At 45.6% G+C, this 20,423-nt stretch overlaps 1 protein-coding gene across 2 annotated transcripts in view; it reads left to right on the top strand.

Annotated features, from left to right (window-relative positions):
* Positions 1 to 20,423, top strand: part of MMEL1 (membrane metalloendopeptidase like 1) — a 154,498-nt gene that overhangs the window by 109,554 nt on the left and 24,521 nt on the right. For both annotated transcript variants that reach the window (XM_083162913.1, XM_083162912.1), the window contains exons 9-14: positions 2,528 to 2,662; positions 6,788 to 6,877; positions 7,927 to 8,063; positions 12,432 to 12,525; positions 13,568 to 13,696; positions 18,412 to 18,510. In XM_083162913.1, coding sequence (XP_083019039.1) covers positions 2,528 to 2,662; positions 6,788 to 6,877; positions 7,927 to 8,063; positions 12,432 to 12,525; positions 13,568 to 13,696; positions 18,412 to 18,510 — 684 coding nt within the window. The remainder of the gene's footprint in view (positions 1 to 2,527; positions 2,663 to 6,787; positions 6,878 to 7,926; positions 8,064 to 12,431; positions 12,526 to 13,567; positions 13,697 to 18,411; positions 18,511 to 20,423) is intronic.

Raw genomic sequence — 20,423 nt, 5'->3', positions numbered from 1 at the left:
CACTGCAGCAGCACAAAATATAGCACTCTCTGACACTATCTCTCTCTCTATCTCTCTCTATCTCTCTCTATCTCTCTCTATCTATCTCTCTATCTAGCTATTACACTGCAGCAGCACAATTTCACAGCACAGGAAGGCACAAGTAGCAACAGGATCCAGGAAGCATCCAGCACACTACTAGGCACAGATCAAGCAGTGATCAAGCAGCGATGAAGCAGTGATCAGGTAAGTATGGAGCAAGGTTCTGGTCAGTATATGGCGGCAGGTGGCACGGTGACCGCACTGCACGCTATTCCAGACCGGAATGGCGTCTGCAGTGCAGTCACCGTTAGTTTAAACCCCCCTCCATGGCTGTGATTGGTCCGTCGGTCCGACGAACCAATCACGGCCTTTGGGGGCGGGCGGGGTGAGGTGGGGTGACACCAGTGTCACCCTTACACCCCGCGGTGATTGGTGCTGTACTTTACAGCACCAATCACCTCCGATCCCGTGTCACCGGCGAACGTTATTCGCCGGTGACACAGGAAAACGCTGTAATTGGCTGTTCACACTGAACAGCCAATCACAGCGATCGCCGACGGGGGGGCGGCATCGCAGCCCCCCCTGGGCATGCACGGACATGTCTGCTGTCAGGGACAGCAGACATGTTGAAACTGTCACCGCGTCTATAGACGCGGTGACAGTTTAAATCCATGACGTACATTTACGCCATGTGTCGGGAAGTGCTTCCCGACCATGACGTAAATGTACGTCAAATGTCGGGAAGGGGTTAAAGCAGCAATCCTTGTAAAGGATTTTACAAGGATTGCATTCTCGCTGGGAAATCCAGGTTCTCGCACCCTGGGAGAAATTTAATAGGATGAGAGATTCAGAAAGTGAGAGATTTGGTAAGAAATCTTCAGTTGTTTTTTTTAAAGCGGCAATCATTTACACTGCAAAACCAGTTTGATTTTGAAGTATAAATGATTGCCACTTTAAAACTGTGGCTGGCAGTGACCTCCTATTGGGAGTCCGACCTGCCAGTCACCCAATGCAGTCCCATTGGGAGGTTTTCTCTCCCTCCTAAAAGCTAGGGGCATGCGCAAGCCCAGCATCGAGGATGATACTGCGCATGTGCCGATTCTAGATAGATAGATAGATAGATAGATAGATAGATAGATAGATAGATAGATAGATAGAAAATAAATTTAAAAAAAAATTACTTTTGTTTTGCTATAACATTCCTAAAGAACGCTTTGATCAACACAATTCTCAATTAAAACTTACTTTAATATTTAACTTTTTGGTTAAATATTTTTTTCCATGGAGGTTCCATTTAATTTATTTTCAACACAAGGCTGCCCAGTCAGTGAGCATGTAGCTCAGCAGATCATTAATTAGCCATGACTATACTTTAAACTGTTGAACAAGAACATTTTGGGGCTCTGGGCCAGTGATAAGATGAGAATGCTGGCACTGAACGCTAAGCATACCACACTGGTTCAATGTATTTGGTGTAACTGATCTGTCATTATTTTCCTATCATAAATGGAGAAAAAATGTTCTTGGTAGTTGATGAAGTGTTACTTATGTTACTTATGTTGTGATATAGAGGTACAAACATTCCATCAGTATTAAAGGAGACGGCATTCACATTTTACATGAAAGATGTATTGTGCAATGGTAGGGATATCATTAGTTATATCAGACATAGACAGAAACAGTGGGAATGGCAATACTGTGGGGGTGTGGTCATGCCACTTTGGGGGTGTGGATTCACAAATACCATTTTCAGAGGTGTACCTATGATTCCCCTTATTCATAGGAGATTGCACAGCATTCCCTATAGAACCCATTGCACCATTGTATTGGGTGTTCCTAGTCGGTGAAAGGGGTGTGGCTAATCAGATGCACGCATGTTGTACGCCATATAGGTGTTTTATGGGAGTAATATCAGGTGTGGGGGGGGGGGTGGATGTGGATCGAAGTGACTATATGTTAGAACACTCCGAGACACACCTCCTGGCGCTTAGCAGTTTTCAAAGTTATATTTTAATAGTATATGGGGTTTCCATAGCTGCAGCATACACTTCCTGTGAGCCCGTCTCGACTCACCAAAAAAGTATACAAAGGGGAAGGGGGGGAGATTAGAAGTGGATTGCGCTGCTGAAAAATAATTATTTAGAGATAACACACTGATTGGCTGAGAGAAGATGAATGAGATACTGGACACACTGTTAAATTAAAAAAAATTATATGAAAAAGTACATCAGTAAAATACATACATTAGATACATACAAAGCAATTTATAAAATATATCTCGTAAAAAGTAATATCAGGTGTGTTGCTGAAGTGGTGGTGCACACAGGTGTTTAATCGGTCATATTAGTGGTCAAACTCATGGAAAATGTTGTGGTATCTAATGGTGGCCAAAGAGGGCCCAGGTGGCAAGGCTCCTGGCATTGTGTGTGGACCACAATAAGGAGCATGTATCTGACGGAGGATCTGAAAAGAAGATTTGATAAATGAATGTTGTATTCCCCTATAGATACGGGAAGCCTACCTCCAATTCATGATCACCATTGCCAGGATGGTGCGAGAAGATAAGAATCTGACTAAAGATGACAACTTCGTGCAGGAAGAAATGAGTCGTGTGATAGAATTGGAGACAGATATCGCAAAGGTACCTTTTTACCACCATTGCTGCTACCATATCTGTTGTGTGGTACAAACGGTCGATGGGTGCAAAAGACCAACAGTGCTTAAGGCTGAAAGGTACAAAATCACAGTCAACATTTTTTTGTGTTTCATGTGTTTTCCCAACAATTGCTGGATTTACAATCCATTTGGATATTTAATGGAAATAAAGGGATAGAGTCAACTTACCCGAAGCATGAAAAGTGAAGCGAGTCTGCAACAGTCTACGTTTGCAGTGATGATGGTCACAGAGCATGAAATATACGAGATTTGGATGGGTAAAAGAAAAGTGTTTTCACAAATACCATTTGTGAATGAAAACACACAGGTTCAATGAAACCTGTGTGTGTGTGTGTGTGTGTGTGTGTGTGTGTGTGTGTGTGTGTGTGTGTGTGTGTGTGTGTGTGTGTGTGTGTGTGAGAGTGAGTGAGTGTTCACCCAGCCACAGCCCCGTTTTTGCTGAGTGCCTTGGCCAGGCTTGTTTGGGCTAATTAAATAGCCCAAGTGAGCATACTACCTGCGATCAGCAGTTGTGGGTAATAGGATATCGCTTGTCTCCCTCCTTTTGTGAGTAAATGTATATAAAATGTATATACAAGATGAGTGTTCTATGTGTAGAAAGTTTTCATGTGTATAACGTTCCACCCCCTTAACATCACCTCCCCCTGCCCAGCCAGGGCTACAGTACACGCCCACCATCCACCATTATTCCACAGCCACCATCCACCATTACTCCCGCACCTCCCCTCTGCCATCACCCCCCTGCGACCCCCCTCCCGCGATTCCCCCCGCGATTCGCGGGACCCCCACGAACCCCTCCCACGATTCGCGGGACCCTGCGACCCCACCCCCTCCCGCGATTTGCGGGACCCCGCGACCCCACCCCCTCCCGCGATTCGCGGGACCCCCGCGACCCCCCCTCCCGCAATTCGCGGGACCCCCGCGACCCCCCCCTCCCGTAATTCGCGGGACCCCCGCGACCCCCCCTCCCGTAATTCGCGGGACCCCCGCGACCCCCCCCTCCCGCAATTCGCGGGACCCCCGTGACCCCCTCCCGCGATTGGCGAGATCCCCGCGACCCCCCCCTCTGCCGATTCGCGGGACACCCACCCCCTCCCGCGATTTGCGGGACCCCGCGACCCCACCCCCTCCCGCGATTCGCGGGACCCCCGCGACCCCCCCTCCCGCAATTCACGGAACCCCCCGTAGCGCCCCCCTCCCGCAATTTGCGGACCCCCTCGGCACCACCTGCACCCCCGCGATTCACGCCCCCCCTCACGCAATTCACGGCACCCCCCTCCTGCGATTCGCAGCCCCCCACAACTGCCCCTCCCGAGATTCGTGGGACCCTGTGACCCCTCCCGCGATTCGTGGATCCCCGCGCCCCCCCTCCCGCGATTTGCGGACCACCGCCCCCTCTTGCGATTCACGGCACCCCCCTTCCTGCAATTTGTGACCCCCCCTCCCGCAATTCGCGCCCCCCCCCCCACGATTCTACACACACACCCCCACGCGATGTGCAGACCCCCGCCCCCTCCCGCGATTCACAGAACCCCCCGTAGCGCCCCCATCCCGCGATTTGCGGACCCCCTCGGCACCTCCCGCGCCCCCCCTCCCGCGATTCACGGCACTCCCCGCTCCCCTCCCGCCATTTACGGACCTCCAGAACCCCCCCTCCCACAATTCACTGACCCCGACAACCCCCCTCCTGCAATTCAAGCCCCCCCGCGCCCAATCCCACGATTTGCGGACCCCCTCCCGCTAATCGCGGATCCCCGTACACCCCCCCTCCCGCAATTTGCATACCCCCCTGACCCCCTTCCGGCAATTCCACCCCTCAGCGGACCATCTCAAGTTGCAATATAGGCATCTTACATACAATTCTAGCCATATTTCTCACAATACAAACGTTCACAAATTAAGGGGGCGCAGCCCCTTACGCCGGTGTGAAGAGCGCCCATAGGGCGCGATGAATCACCTAGTATATATATAGAGAGAGAGAAATAACCCTTTCACTGCGCTAGGATAAGTATTTTTAGGCAGCAACTCTATAAGTCCCCCCTGTTAGTGGGGGAAGAAGAACAGTACACACAACAAGGATATAGAGTGTGCCTTCTCCTGTGTCACCACCACCACCTTTGATTTAGATGGAAATTAATAATTTGTTCAGTATCACAAGACAATTATATAATTTATTAAAAATCAGCAAGATAAATGAAGTTGCAGCATTGTTTCATTCAATAATTCATATGGAGTCAAGTTTTCAATCATCACAATAACCCAACTCATTTCGTCACTCTGTAATTCTTGAACCGACTAAAATTTAGATTCAACTTCAGTGTGGAATGGGGCAAAAAGGGCGATATGTGTAGAGGTTTGTCTCCCAGCAGAGAACAATCTCCTATAGTGCCACTCCAGTAACTGATAGTCGGTTCAAGAATTACAGAAGAACCAGTCTAGTCGTTGCTTTTTAATCTGAAGCTTCTTTTTATTGAGTCTTTTTATTACACCCCTGATGAAGTCTGAGTGACGAAACGCGTCGGGTTATTGTGATGATTGAAAACTTGACTCCATATGAATTATTGAATAAAACAATGCTGCAACTTCATGACACAAGAGAAGGTGCACTCTATATCCTTGATATATATATATATATATATATATATATTTATAATGTGCCTCGTTATGAAACAAGCTTTGTACATATGAGCTCAACTTTCACCAACATCCTGAAGCTCTTCTAAAGCTATTTGGAAATGTAAATGTTATGAGTTGATCTCAACTATGGTTCAAAATTGCAAATGGATGCACATCTCCAGTACAGGCGCATGCAGACATCGCTTATGCAGGACATTACCGCCGATCCGGTATTGAACAGTACCGTGCATTATTATGTACTTTTGAGGAATATGCTGCTTGTGACCCTGCTGTATTACTGGGAGCAGAGAGAGAAGACCCACATAGATAGTGGAAGCCACTAGTGATTGTTCTCCCTCCCCGTTTTTGCACAGTACGTGCCCTGCATCTCCTCTATTCTACCTGCCACTAGTGGGCACTCTCCCCTGCCATCAAAGATAAGGATGTGCCCTCCATCGTCTCTATTCTGCACGCCACTAGTGGGCACTCTCCCACACCATCTGAGATAAGGATGTGCCCGGCATCTCCTCTATTCTGCCTTCCACTAGTGGGCACCCTCCCACACTGTCTGAGATAAGGTTGTGCCCTGCATCCCTCTATTCTGCCTTCCACTAGTGGGTTCTCTCCTACACCATCTGAGATAAGGATGTGCCCGGCCACTCCTCTATTATGCCTTCCACTAGTGGGTTCTCTCCTACACCATCTGACATAAGGTTGTGCCCTGCATCTCCTCTAGTCTGCCTTCCACTAGTGGGCCCTCTCCTACACTGTCTGACATAAGGTTGTGCCCAGAATCTCCTCTATTCTGCCTGCCACTAGTGGGTTCTCTCCTACACCGTCTGAGATAAGGATGTGCCCTCCATCGTCTCTATTCTGCACGCCACTAGTGGGTTCTCTCCTACACCGTCTGAGATAAGGATGTGCCCTGCATCTCCTCTATTCTGCCTGCCACTAGTGGGCACTCTCCTACACTGTCTGACATAAGGTAGTGCCCAGCATCTCCTCTATTCTGCCTGCCACTAGTGGGCACTCTCCTACACTGTCTGACATAAGGTTGTGCCCAGCATCTCCTCTATTCTGCCTGCCACAAGTGGGTACTCTCCTCACAGTCTGAGATAAGGATGTGCCCTGCATCTCCTCTATTCTGCCTGCCACTAGTGGGCACTCTCCTACACTGTCTGACATAAGGTTGTGCCCTGCATCTCCTCTATTCTGCAAGCCAAGCAAATGTTGGTGGAGTCACAAGATAATATAACTGTGGTTCTTTGCTGAGCTGGCAGCTATGGTAAGTAAATGAGACACTATAGGATAGGTTGGCGCATATGTAAATTATACTCTAGATAATTCCTGCTTCTTTGGGCATTTATAGCCAGTATGGTCAGTACACGTGCTTAGCCATTAAGCAAATTCCTGGTCCTCTGACGGATATTCTCCATAATATAATGGGAACGTTATTGTCCTTTTTGTCTTTCAGGCAACAGCTGCCTCAGAAGAACGGAACGATGTCACCATACTGTACAACAAAATGACCCTCAATGAGTTTCAGCAGAAGTTCACAATAGATGTAAATATATGACAAGTTCCAGAAGTCACCATGACATCACCATTACATCATACATGGATTGTATTAGGCAAATGCAATCTAAATATTACTTTATCTCCATCCAAGGCTTAGTAAATAAACCCCTTATCTCCAGCCATTTTATCTTAATAAAGGCTTAAGCTGGCCATACACGTAAGGTTTCCCTAAAGGGGTGTACACAGGGGGAGATTTTGACTAATGGACAATTTCGACTAAAGGCCCATACACACTGGGCGACTTTGAACTGAAAGCCGCTCAAAACAACCTGTTTGAGCGGCTTTCAGCTCAAAGCCGCCCAGTGTGTATGGCCTAGCGATGAGCGCTGCTGCGCGCTCCCGCATCATCGCTGGGAAAGCTGCTCATCTGCTCGTTATACCAGCAGATGAGCGGCTTTGAGGACGGCTTTGCATAGCTCTGCGTTATGCAAAGTTGCCCCCCCCCCCCTCCGTTGGGGCCGGGCAGGGGGAAAGCCGCTCAGTGTGTATGCACTGAGAGGCTTTCCCCCCAGCGATGATTGACAACATCGCTGTCCATACACGCTGGGCATAGTCGCCCAGTGTGTATGGACCTTAAGTCATTTTGGGAGAGATTTTGGCTAGATGCACTGGAGATTTTGACTAAGCGATGATAGTTTATGATCTAGTCAAAATTGACTTGCCTGCACAGTCAATCTATACTAAGCAATTTCTGCTTGACAATATTGACTAAGCAGGAGAAAAATAGGGAAATTTTGGCTAACCTTCTAGGAGATTTTGACTAGTCAAAATCTCCTATTAAAAGTTCTCCGTGTGTACACCCCTGTGGCATTCGGGTTGATGAGGCAACATTCTCAGCTGGTGTCTGGGACGTGGCCTGAAGGGAGCGTGTAAAAAGACCTTATTCCTGAAATAACATCTAAAATTTATGTTTTATCTAAGCACAGACTTAAGGCCATCCTCGCTGTCCATACACACTGGGCAAAATCGCCCAATGTGTATGGACCTTTAAAAAAGACTTTGAAAAGTAAAAGTTAATGATTTTTTTTTTTTTAGAGTTTTAACTGGACGAGCTTTATGCAAGGAGTAATGTCATCCGTGAATATCGAGCTTCACGATGATGAAAAAGTGGTTGTTTATGGAGTGCCCTATCTACATCAGCTCAAAACGATTATCTCCAATTATTCTGCAAGGTAATTAGTGTATTTAGAATTAATTTATTTATATTGAGACACAATAATTAACCATACTGCTTGAGGCGTGTGAACTCATTTTAAATATTATCTTCTAATGACATCAAGACACTTGATGGTTGATTGCATCTCTGTTTACACCGCGCACAATGCTGCTATTTGTATCATGTACATTTGTGTATAATGGGCATGGTTCTGATCTGTATGGTATTGCTAAGCCATAGGGAAGCTGTGCAATATCAGACAACTAAGATGGCAATGCTGCAGGGGATGTCTGTAGGCAAAAGACCCCTACTGCCAGCATCTGCGATCATTGAATCATCAACGTGGCCATCGGTCCAACTGTGCAAGCTGGATCTGACTCAGACTGGCCATTAGCTAGATCTAGTAGTGTCACTATTGGGGTGAATGCCACTGGAGGGGGTGACACCAAAATGCTGCAGTGACTGGGTTGTACAGTGTGACATTCACCTGCAGACACTTATTCTTGGGGGCAGCCTAGTACCTCCAAGCAGAGGCAGAACTCTGGGAAACAAGGGAGTCATCCGCCACCGGGCTCCAGCCTCCAAGGGGGCACCTCTCCTCCACTGCAAGTTTAAATCCATTAATTGAAAGCCAGTGATATTGCTATTGAAATACATATGTGATCTCTCTCTCTCTCTCCATATATATATATATATATATATATTTCAACCAGCCAGATTGGAAACATCATCTTATAGTGTGCATGGACCTTTAATAAGAATGACGTACAGGTTGTGATTGCAAATAACTAAAAAAAAAGAGGAAAAATTCAGAAATTCTGATTTATATCAAAGACCTTAGGAGTTTCCGTTGTAGACCCTAGTTGAGGATAAACCATAACTAAACTACTTTTAGTTAAACAGACATTTTTATACTAGCATTAAAAGGTCAACAGGTTCAATGGTTGACATTTGGATTTTCAGGATTTGAAGGGTTAGGCACTTGTGGTAGGGTTAGGTTTATGTTGCTGGAGGGTAAGATTAGGATTAGGTGCAAGGTGAAGGGTTAGGGGGAGGGTAAAATAACACATAAAGCAAAAGTGTGTCAGCATTTTTTGTGTTGATCTTATGAATGTCGACCTTTTGAACCTGTGAAACTTTTTACCCTATCAGCTTAAAACAATGTCAAAAAAGTATCTGTTGACCTTTTGACCCTGTCAACCTAATCACTGTAGACCGTCTTTTACCGTCGATTTATCAGTCCACACTCAAATAACTCTAATCCTGTTCAGTAATTATGGGTATAAAGCTGTGTACACACTATGGGCGATATATTGCTCAGTGTCCCCCTCTACCGGGGGAGCCACAGAGGGAATAAGCTGGTCCCAGGAGCAAGGTCCTGCGACCAGCAATCATAAGGGGGATAAAAATGGGAGCGCACACCCGGCGATAAATCGCCGGTGCACACTCCAATCGCTGGCAATATGGACGCTCAGCGACCATATTGCCAGCGATAAATACTGAAATCGCCCCCGTGTGTACACAGTTTAACACTGATAATTGCTACAACTAATCTGAACAAATTATGCCCAATACTGACTGTTTTTATAATCTCTAAACTTTGTTTAACATCTCTTTTTTTTCTAACCTAATGCTAATAAAAGAATTTGTCCACGTGTTAAATACCTGAACCCACAATCCCTGCTTTATTTAATGGATTGTTGTATTTATTGTTCTTCCCAAGATGCTCAGTTTCATTATTCTCTATAACAATTTATTTTCTTCTTCGCACATGTTTGTGCTTGTAATCCAATGGCCCCGTCAACCATCTGCTCTGTATGACTTTTACGTCACTTGAGGTATTAATAACATTAGTGTATATGTTATATCAAAGGGGCCCCCTCATTCTTTTCACACAATGAATTTATATATTTATATATTTGGGGTTCTACAGCTTTAAAAATGATAATAAAAAAAAAACAAGACACGCTTGCTTGCTTCCCTTTGTGTACCCCACATAGAAAACCAATTAGAAAATCACATATTCACTAATCTTGTTAATCTGAAATAACCAGACGGTCAGAGTCTAGAAAATAATGCTAAAATTTCCAGTGACTATAGGCCTGCACCCGTAAAAGCAACATACATGATCGCCGGGAGAAAACAGGGTCATATTAATGTTATGTATGGGATAATGATCCACTAAATTAAATTAGATGTATCAAGCTTCAAAAAGTGTTACAGTGTAGAGTGATGTATAACCAGCCAATCAGCTCCTATCTGTCATGTTTTTAAACCCAGCCTTTAACATGACAGGTAGGAGCTGATTGGCTGGCTGTTTATCACTCTCAATTTTATCTCTTTTTGAAGCTTGATACAACTCGCCCTAAATATTTGTGTGTAATTTGTTGCAAAAAGAGGAAAGTTTTGCCAAGCATGCCTTGTAGTCTTCGTCACCTGATTGGGTCATTATAGTTTTGGTTTTGTCTTTAGTTCTTATTTAATTGTCATGTTTTGATCAGGGTTGCCTACCTGACCCTCTCCTTCAGGAAGAAAATGCTCTGTACCTGGACTTCCCTGGTAATATATGATTGCCGTCACCTGTGGGGAGCTAGGTAATTGATAAGAAAGGTGTTTCACCACAGGTGATGGCAATCATACATTACCAGGGAAGGCCAGGAACAGAGCATTTTCTCCCTGAAGGAGAGGGTCAGGTTTTGTTTTCGGTTTTGGTATTGAAAAACCACACTTACTGTAAGTGTTTTGGTTCGGAATTCAGATTTAAAATCTTAATTTGGATTTTGGATTTCTTGACAATGGACAAAAAACGCTAAAATGATTTAATTTTTGCATTCTAAAACTCTACATTTAAAATCTGAATTCTGTATTCCTAATTGGGACCCGGTTAGGTTTGCATAAAACAAAACTTTAGTGGGTGGGATTTTTAGAGAACCAAGTTCCAAATTTTTAAGAAATGGTCATTATTTTGGGGTAAATTCACTGAATTCATGGTATAAAGTGGTTAATCTTCACTTGGGTTATGTACGGTTACTTTTCAGTATGTCTGTCTATGCCGATTATGAAGGAAATTGTCCTCTTAAGCATCATTTTGATTTATTGCAATCTTTGTCAGGCTCCTGAGGAGGCCTGGGTGGAGGAGGCAACACACGGGTCTCCTCCTCTCTTAAAACTCCCCCCAATTGCAATCTAATCTGTGCAAATTAATCATCCATGTACAAGGCTACTTGTTCACAGATCTGATCAGATTGTTGTGCGTGTGATAAATTAATGGACACCTATTGCCTTTAAGGAGTAAAGCTTAAACATAGTCCTATAGACACAATACCTGTCCAGGATTTACAGATAGCCATACTTCAGCTAGAGATGTGCGGATCGTTCTCCAGATATCTGAATCCAGGACCTTATTCAGGTCCATTCGCTCCCCCGTGCATTTGCACAGGGGAACAATGCATTTCTGCGCATTTCTGGGGGAAGGGGGGGGGGGCTTGGGGGGGGGGGGGCAGGCAGCTGACATCACCTGTTGTCAGCTGCCCGGCTATTTCCTCCAGAGGGTGCACGCATATCTAAGTGAACTAAGAGTCACTTAGATATTTGTGCACCTTCACCATCATTCGATGGTCGGCAACCATCGAATGATAGGGGTGGTTCCCCCTAGCCTGCAAATGGATGCTTATGTTAAACATCCATTTGCAGCAAGGCTGCGAATTCGAGTGGAGTCAAACAGAATAACCCTTATATATGTGAGCTCAACCATATTTAAAACCTAATGTGGATCTCCCGAGGGGATCCAAACCTAGTCCCAGTTCGAATCTTTAGATTGCTTCAATAATGAACAATTTTTTTTTTAATCAAACCAAAAACCGAATCTGAAACAAAACACTTGAGGGTGGTTTCGCACAGTGATGCATTAAATCCCCAAAAAATCCCAAAAAACATAACACAGGCTCCAAGCACTTCCCTAAGTTGAGCACAAGTGACTTGTATTATTCCTCAGTTATACTGATTTGAGCATCAGTACTGATTACATTTACCTCGTTGTGTTTAATGACACACGGGGGAGATATATTGCTCAGCAATATATGGCTGAGCAATATATGGCTAAGCAATATATTGCTCAGTTTCTCCTTTTCATCAGAGATGGTCGCTGATGAAAGGGAACCTCTACCGGGGGAGCGGCAGTGGAAATCAGCTGGTCGCAGGAGCATGTTCCTGTGACCAGCGATCACTACAGGGGTAAAAACGGGAGCGCGCACCCGGCGATATATCGCCGGTGCACACTCCCATCGCGGGCAATATGGTCGCTTAGCGACCATATTTCCAGCGATATTACACAAAATCGCCCCCGTGTGTACGCACCTTTAGTCACTTTTTTCATTCTCTCCAGCACTTTACAGAACTACCTTGTTTGGCGACTGGTAATCGACAGAGTCAGCAGCCTGAGTAGACGCTATAAAGATGCACGGGCCAACTACAGAAAGGTGATTTACAGTACTCATTTACCACGTAGCCATGTAAAGTAGCTTTCTGTTTAATTGTAATATAAATATAGTTTTTGCAAAGAGAGTTAATTCACAGATGAAATACTGAAAGAATCACAGGGGGACGAGTATCAATTACCCAGACTCAGGCTAGTAGGAGGCACCCAGTGTGGGACCGCTTCTTCGACCCACAATTATTTTTTTGCAATCTGTAAGTTTTTTTGAGTGACCACGTCCCCTTCTTATTTGGGTATGCCCCCTATTGTCCAGTATGCAGTCCCTGGGTCGACAATGTCTAGGTCAACAGTCACTGGGTCAACCACTAATGGTCGTCAGGGACTAAGTCGACACCTAAGATTGGTCGACATACCCTAGGTTGACATTGGCAGATGGTAGACTCAAGCTTAAGGTCAACATGGACATGGTAGACATGAATAAGGTCAACAAGAGTTTTTCACATTTTTTTATTTCTAAAAGGTGGTTTTTCATACGTTACTATCCAAGTGAGCAGAGAGTGAGAATACAATAGTGTGCCTGAACCATGGCGAGTGCAGCGAGGGGACGTGGTACACTCACATGGTGTCCGTGACGACATATGTCAACATACACACCAGAAAAATGTGAAAAACTCTTGGCGACCATATTCATGTCCCATGCCAATATAGAACTCCCATCTTAGTAAATTTCCTCCTATGGGTCTGATTCTGTGTTGCACACTAAGTGTGGGGCTTGTGAATGTGCAAGTAGAACACGTTGCCACCCATTGACTGTAAGCCAGCGCCCACAACTGTCATCAATAGTAACTGCTTGCACTTGAACCAACCTTGTGCTAGGAGCATGGGATATGTCAGACACAGGTTTCCCTACTCTATGCACACAACTGAAGATAGCACAGAGCTTTAGATGCACAAAAATGACACGCCTCCAACACTCCCACAAGTCAGGGTGGTTTTGGATAGACAATACAATTGTTAAGACAAATATGATATGAGCATAAAACAACCTCTGAAGTGAGATGAAGGACTTGCTTGATACTCTCCAGGCCCTGTATGGGACCACATTGGAAGATGCCCGCTGGAGGGAATGTGTGAGCTACGTTAACAGCAACATGGAGAACGCGGTTGGCGCTATGTACGTCAAGGAAGCATTTGCTGGTGAGAGCAAGAGGATGGTATGTAACCGTTACATTTCCATACTACATATCCATAAATGACATGCCAAAAACAAATAGATCCCAGCTCATACAAGTGGCTGGACAGGCAGAGGCGTCACCGGGTCTGGGTACACATGGTGTCCCACTTTTTAACACCAATGTGGACAGGGCATTTCCCTTGTCTATAGAAGACATACTGATAACTTTTACTGTTCTCTGACATTCGGCTGTAACCGGCGTCCTTCTAACCATTCAGTAATGGGGGAAATGTACCCAAAGTAATATGACATATGCAGTTATTTAATTTTCTTTTTTCCTTTTCCTTCTAGAACACATTCATTATTTGTCACCATAATTATTACTATTTACTTCCTTCTATTATGCCAGGTTACTGCATTGCATTGCACATCCACAGCAGTACTGGAACAACGAGGGCTTTTGTTATCATTTGTTTTTCTCCACATTTATGAAAACTGATGCCAACCACATTGGTCACACAGCCGGCCAGTAGTATCGCAGGAGATCCATGCTTCCCTACTTTGAATATCTCCTTTCTGTAAAGAGCTCAGAGAGGAGACTTATAACGTCATATCTAGGGTGGGGTAAACTGGCATGTCATCAAGCCCGCCTCCAAAATGGGAAGTGCCAAAAATTCATGGAACCATGGGTAGGGGTTGGGGCTAAATGGCATCAATCCCATCTTTAGATCCAACCCTTTCTCACTGTGTTGAATTGTTTTTATTGGTTTTATTTTTATCCGATGCGTCAAGGTTCTCTACCCTTCTGGGGCTTTGGGGGGGTACCCAAAAAATGGAGAGTCTCCAGCAAATTCTGGGGGGGTAGGTAAGAATGAGGTGATCCAATGTTGTGTCTTCAGATCCAGGCAGCACAGATCACTAACATACCTCGCAACTTTTTAAATACCGACAACGTCACTATGGCGGCAGGCCAGCAGCTCATAGGGTGTTTAATCACCGGAGAGCAGCTAGTGATGGGGGGTTATCCCAACTGCCTTATAATTATATAGAAGAAAATGACCTTGGCACATTCATTCAGCAGCTGTTTAGATGGGGAGGTGTTAATTCCCCAAGTAATAGGTAAAACAAGAAGAATAAAATGGAGAACAAGGTTTTTGCTATACTGAGGTATAAAAGTGCACTACACACAGCTAGCTATAACAAAGGACTGTAATATAAAATGACATGTATAATAGTAAAGCTGCATGCATCAATTGGCAAATAGGGAAATACTAAAAAGAAGCCTTAGATAATTTTGTGAGCTTTGATCATTAGTATATTGCACCTCCGCAGGATCTAATCATGGTGTATGGTGAATAAGTGTCCCGGTTCCAATACAGATACAATTTTGCCTGGATACAATTCCATCATCTGGATATTAAACCGGGACACTTATTCACCATACACCGTGATTAGATCCTGTGGAGGTGCAATATACTAATGAACAAAGCTCACACAATTATCTAAGGCTCTTTTTAGTATTTTCCAATTTGCCAATTGATGATGCACCAGCGCTGTTCTCCATTTTATTCTTCTTGTTATCCCAACTGCCCCCACCTCACCACACTGCTACCAGTGGGTGTGACATGGAAAATTCCTCCTCCCAAAAAATAGACAGTTTCGAGGTATGCAAGCAGTAGGTGTCTCCTTATATTAAATGCCTCCTGCTAAATTACATTTTAATCCTATTGCTGCTTCTTCTATGTAAGCAGCAGTGGTCACTCCAGAGGGGCCTATGGCCAGATGGGCCAATTTATTCCCCTGAAGTGGAGGCTCCAATCGGCGCACAAAGAGGTCTGGCGGCTCTCTCTGTGCGCCACTGGGGTCCAGGAGAGAGGGGGGCATCACATACTGCTATTCTCCTCTCTCCTGCAAGACGGAAGAGGAAGCACACAAATGCGTGCATGTGCCCTGAGTGTGCATGCGCCCAACAAAAGTTGCGCGCATGCACAAATGCCAGACGATTCTGCAGCCCAGTCCATCACTGGTTTGGACCCTCCTACTATACGTTACACTGTGGCTTTCTCCTTTCTTACACAGCCCCTGAATCGAACCCAATGAAAACTCAAATTGTTTACTAATAAACGTGGTCTCGGACGCATGTTATCAGGAACTACTTAAGGATTGTAGTTTGTGAACATAAAACATTTGTGATGCATCAGATGTCTTCTGGTCTGCAACAATGGTGGGGGGGATTTGGTTGGCCTTTATTATATAAGTCTTAGTTTGGTGCAGATGCTGACATAGAAATACCACTGACATAAGCTAAAGCTATTGACACCTAAAATAGAACTGCTGCCTAAAACCGCATGTTTAATTTGCAGAAACACACTGTGGCTGCCATTTGGCAGCTTGGCTGTAGAAATAACCTTACTTAGCAACATATGTAGCGATAATTGATTCCAGGATTGCTGTGGTTGCTAAGGAGAGTTCATTCGAAATAACTTACAGCAGGGGTAGCCAACTCCAATCCTCAAGAGCTACCAACAGTTCAGGATTTCCAGGTCTCCTCAAATAATCACTAAGCAATTAGCTCCACCTGTGTGTCTTAAATATGTCCATGTGTAATGAGTGTACCTCTGCTGGTGGTCTGGAAAATGTGAACTGTTGGTAGCTCTTGAGGACTGAAGTTGGCTACCATGAACCTACAGTATGTGTCATATTGCAGAAGGACTGTTACTCTGACTGGACAACAGGAGATTTCAGGCAGAAGTCCTGTTACAGCACCAGTATGTTATTATTGCATCATTTTACTTAAGGTCATTTGTGAGTTACTTTTTAAGAAGTAAATTAGCAAACCCACCCACATTTTAGAAATAAAAACCGGTGCCGGGGTGTGGCCACATATGCTGCTCTTTCCCTCGCCTCGTTATAGCTCCACCCAGTGGTTTAACTACAATTGCCCCCCGCCACTAAAATTTGTTTAGCCCCCCATCTCTACTTCCCCCCACTCACCCCCACTCTCCGCTGCATCTTCCACCGCACTGACGATCCGTTGGGGTCCCGGCTTCCTGGACCTGCTGTCTGCAGTCCCGGTGCACCTGCACCTCTTGTTAGAATGTCACATACAAAATGGCCGCCGCCTTACAGCAGACCATTATTTAGGATGCAAGAGGAGATCACCGCCTCCTCTAGCATCCTTAATACCTGCATGATGTGAAGGAGGCGGCCATTTTACAAATTACATTCTAACAGGAGGAGCAAAAGCATCGGGACTCAGTGCAGACAGCAGAGATTCGGCGGCGGCCCCATTAACAATAGCTTATGCAGACCCCGCGGCGCCCAAACTTACCTAGCGCCTCCAAGCGACCGTGGGATCTGTGGAGCTATTGTTACGCCACTGGCTCTGCCTCCAGTCCCATCGTACAGAAAAAGCATGTGCAGACAGGTCTGCAGTGTGGCTGCGTGACATCATAATGCAACGATAGCTGGTCTGGACCCTCAATGCACCCCTGGGAATGGGTGCAGGACATGCCAGGGCCAGATTTTCTTGGTGGGTGAAGTGGGACTGAGGACTCGCCGAGTCGCCACCTGTCACAGCTGCTATATAATGAAGGGGAGTTGCCCGTTGCATCAAAAAGTGGTACAATTGGTACAGTGGATTTTAGCTGGTACAGACAATTGCAAAATGGTACTGTATCGGCTAAATCTGTACAATTGGAGCCTATGAATTTAGGCATGAATTAGAAAACGAATTACCCGATTCAGAGCTAATCACTGGCCTGCAAATCTACATGTACAATATACATTTCTAGGCATGCAGAAGCTCATGGAAAGAAATGAGTCTAGGGAAATTAATCTTCAATGTCAGAATATAAATGTGGCCCATACATTACGTCACTGGCACTATCATGGGGTCATTATTTTATGATTTATGTATATGTTGTATTATTTCAGCACATGTTGTGTATACAATAGCGGGTACTTGTGTAGAATCACGGCTCCCACGATGGGCATCGTATACGCATGCGATCTGATGCGATGTAATTTTTCACTGAAATTATGGACATGAGTTGAAATCATGTAAAATGCACCCCAAATGTCATTTTTCACACTGTACCACCCCCACTATCAACGCCAACCCGAAGAGGGGTGGCGGTACGCGTCCTCCGACCTTTTCATACCCCCACTATCCACGTCGGCGTGGAGTTGAGAATAGAAAGTGTGGCGAGCGCAGTGAGCCACCGAGCCTGAAGCGTGGCGAGCGGACGCGGATATCTGTGAAGCCTGCGAGGGGACACGGATACCTGTGAAGGTATCCGCGTCCCCTCGCGGGGCTCGCTGCACTCGCCACGCTTCGGGCTCGGTGGCTCGCTGCGCTCGCCACACTTTCTATTCTCAACTCCACGCCGACGTGGATAGTGGGGGTATGAAAAGGTCGTAGGACGCGTACCGCCGCCCCTCTTCGGGTTGGCGTTGATAGTGGGGGTGGTACAGTGTGAAAAATGACATTTGGGGTGCATTTTACATGATTTCAACTCATGTCCATAATTTCAGTGAAAAATTACATCGCATCGCATCAGATCGCATGCGACCTCATGCAATCGCACGCGATGCGATTGCATGTGATTTTTAACAAAAATGCATAAAAATACGGTAAAATCACATGCCATTGCATGCCACTACATATGGCATGCGATGGCATGCGATGGGAGCCGTGATTGTACACAAGTACCCAATAGAGTTTTACTGGTCTGCTCTTTTATCTTCTTGTAGATCAGTGACCTAATAAATAAAGTGCGTGAAGCCTTTATTGAGACCTTGGACGAGTTACAGTGGATGGATGGCACATCGAAGGAAAAAGCACAAGAAAAGGTTAGTACAACCGCCTTGTTGTGCTGCTGTAGAGTGCAGTGTCGGATTACCAAATATGCAGAGTAGGCAATGGCCTATGGGCTCCGCACTTTTCCGGGGCCCGGCGACAAAAGATCAAAATCATATTGTTCTGATCTTGAAAATAAAAATTCCAATCTAGCTTTCTTATGTTGTTTCCAAAAAATGATAAAGAGGAGTCAACTCAGAGAAGTGAAAACCTGACATTAAAGACTCTAAAGAGAAAATACTGTATTAATGTAATGTATCCATTTACAACTTAAACCTTTTGCAGTCCAAAAAAAAATTTGCTTCAATTCAAACCGTTTAACTGTTTGAATTAATTGTAATTTTTTTTTATTCAAAAATGGTTTACATAGAATGTTGAACGATGTTAATGTTCTTATTTGAAAGTGGCTCACCATTGGATCTGCTACTAGCGCTAGGGCTGTTGAGCCTGACCAGACGTTGGACCTGAAAGGGTTAACCCTTTAAGTGTCGAGTGAATTTGTCAAAATAGGTGTGAAAATTGCCAAAGCAAAAATTTTTATTCATCATTATGACCTGTAATGTTTACCTTTTTATAGGAAGTATAATATATTTTGACATAACGGGTGACATTCTATGGGATGCAGTAAAATCCGCATGTTTTTTATCGCACCAAATTGCACTTTTGAAAATCGCAAGATTGGGCCGTTTTTCGCATATTTAATGAGATGCGAAAAAACGGCCCAAATAGTGCGAATAGGTGCGATTTGATGCGATTTCTTTAGTCCTGAAAATGTGCGATTTTCAGGTCTGAAAATTGCACATTTGCAGGAAATCGCAATTTAAAATAAAAAAAACAACTGAGCGGGTTCCCCTGCCAGAGCATAACCAGCCCCGGGCTCATTGAGCCGGTGCTGGTGACATAAAATCACGGTCAACCTAATTACTGACTTTCTCGGCTCCTGATTGGCCGCTAGGCGGGCAATAGAATCAGTCTGAGGAGAGGCGCAGAAGATGAACATCTCTGCGCCTCTCCAGTCCGTGAGCGGGTACCAGCCGGGAACAGCGCGTCTGGAGCTGAAGATGCCAGGGTCGTCGCCGGGGACCAGGTGAGTAGGATTTCCTTCCCCAGGTACCCCTTAGGATTACTACGGATCCAGGACCCCGGAATCTTCAGCCCAGGAGCCCCGGACCAGCCCCGGAACCAGGACCAAGGCCCCGGAACTGGACTCTTCAGCCCTGGAGCCCCGGACCAGTCCCGGAACCAGGACCAAGGCCCCGGAACCGGACTCTTCAGCCCTGGAGCCCCGGACCAGCCCCGAAACCAGGACCAAGGCCCCGGAACCGGACTCTTCAGCCCTGGAGCCCCGGACCCCGGATCCAGGGACCGACCCACGGGCTCAAGGTAGGTAAGTATCAGTATGTGTGGGCTGTGGATGTATTAAACGTTTATTTTTCAGAGTGTCAGTGTGTTTTATTTAACTATTTCTTGTATTGTGGAACTACAAGTGCCAGCGGGCCCTTTAATGCCCCACATGCTGGGACTTGTGGTTCTCCAAGTCCCAGCATGCGGGGTAGGCTTGCTGGGACTCATAGTTCTACAGTATAAGACAATAGTTTTTATTCTTTTTTTACACTTTTCATCAGCCCGATGCCCAGGGGCATCGGGGACAGCCCCGGACTTTCAGCATGGGCTGGTAAGTCCTGGAGGGAGGGGACCCCTTCTTTGGGGGGGTCCCCACTTCCCCAGGACCCCTGCCCATGCTGACCAGCCAGGGGGATAATGCTTTGGCCGCGGGACCTTATATAATAAGTGTATTACCCTGCTGGCTGGTTGGGTCTGGTGCTGGTTCTTGAAATGCGGGGGACCCCTGTCATTTTGTCCCCCGTATTTTGGGAACCAGCGCCGGACCTTGAGCCAGGTGCTG

Source organism: Crinia signifera, chromosome 19 (assembly GCF_055691185.1).
Source record: "Crinia signifera chromosome 19, ASM5569118v1, whole genome shotgun sequence".
Taxonomy (NCBI): Eukaryota; Metazoa; Chordata; class Amphibia; order Anura; family Myobatrachidae; genus Crinia; species Crinia signifera.
This window is presented reverse-complemented; position numbering and strand designations above follow the sequence as displayed.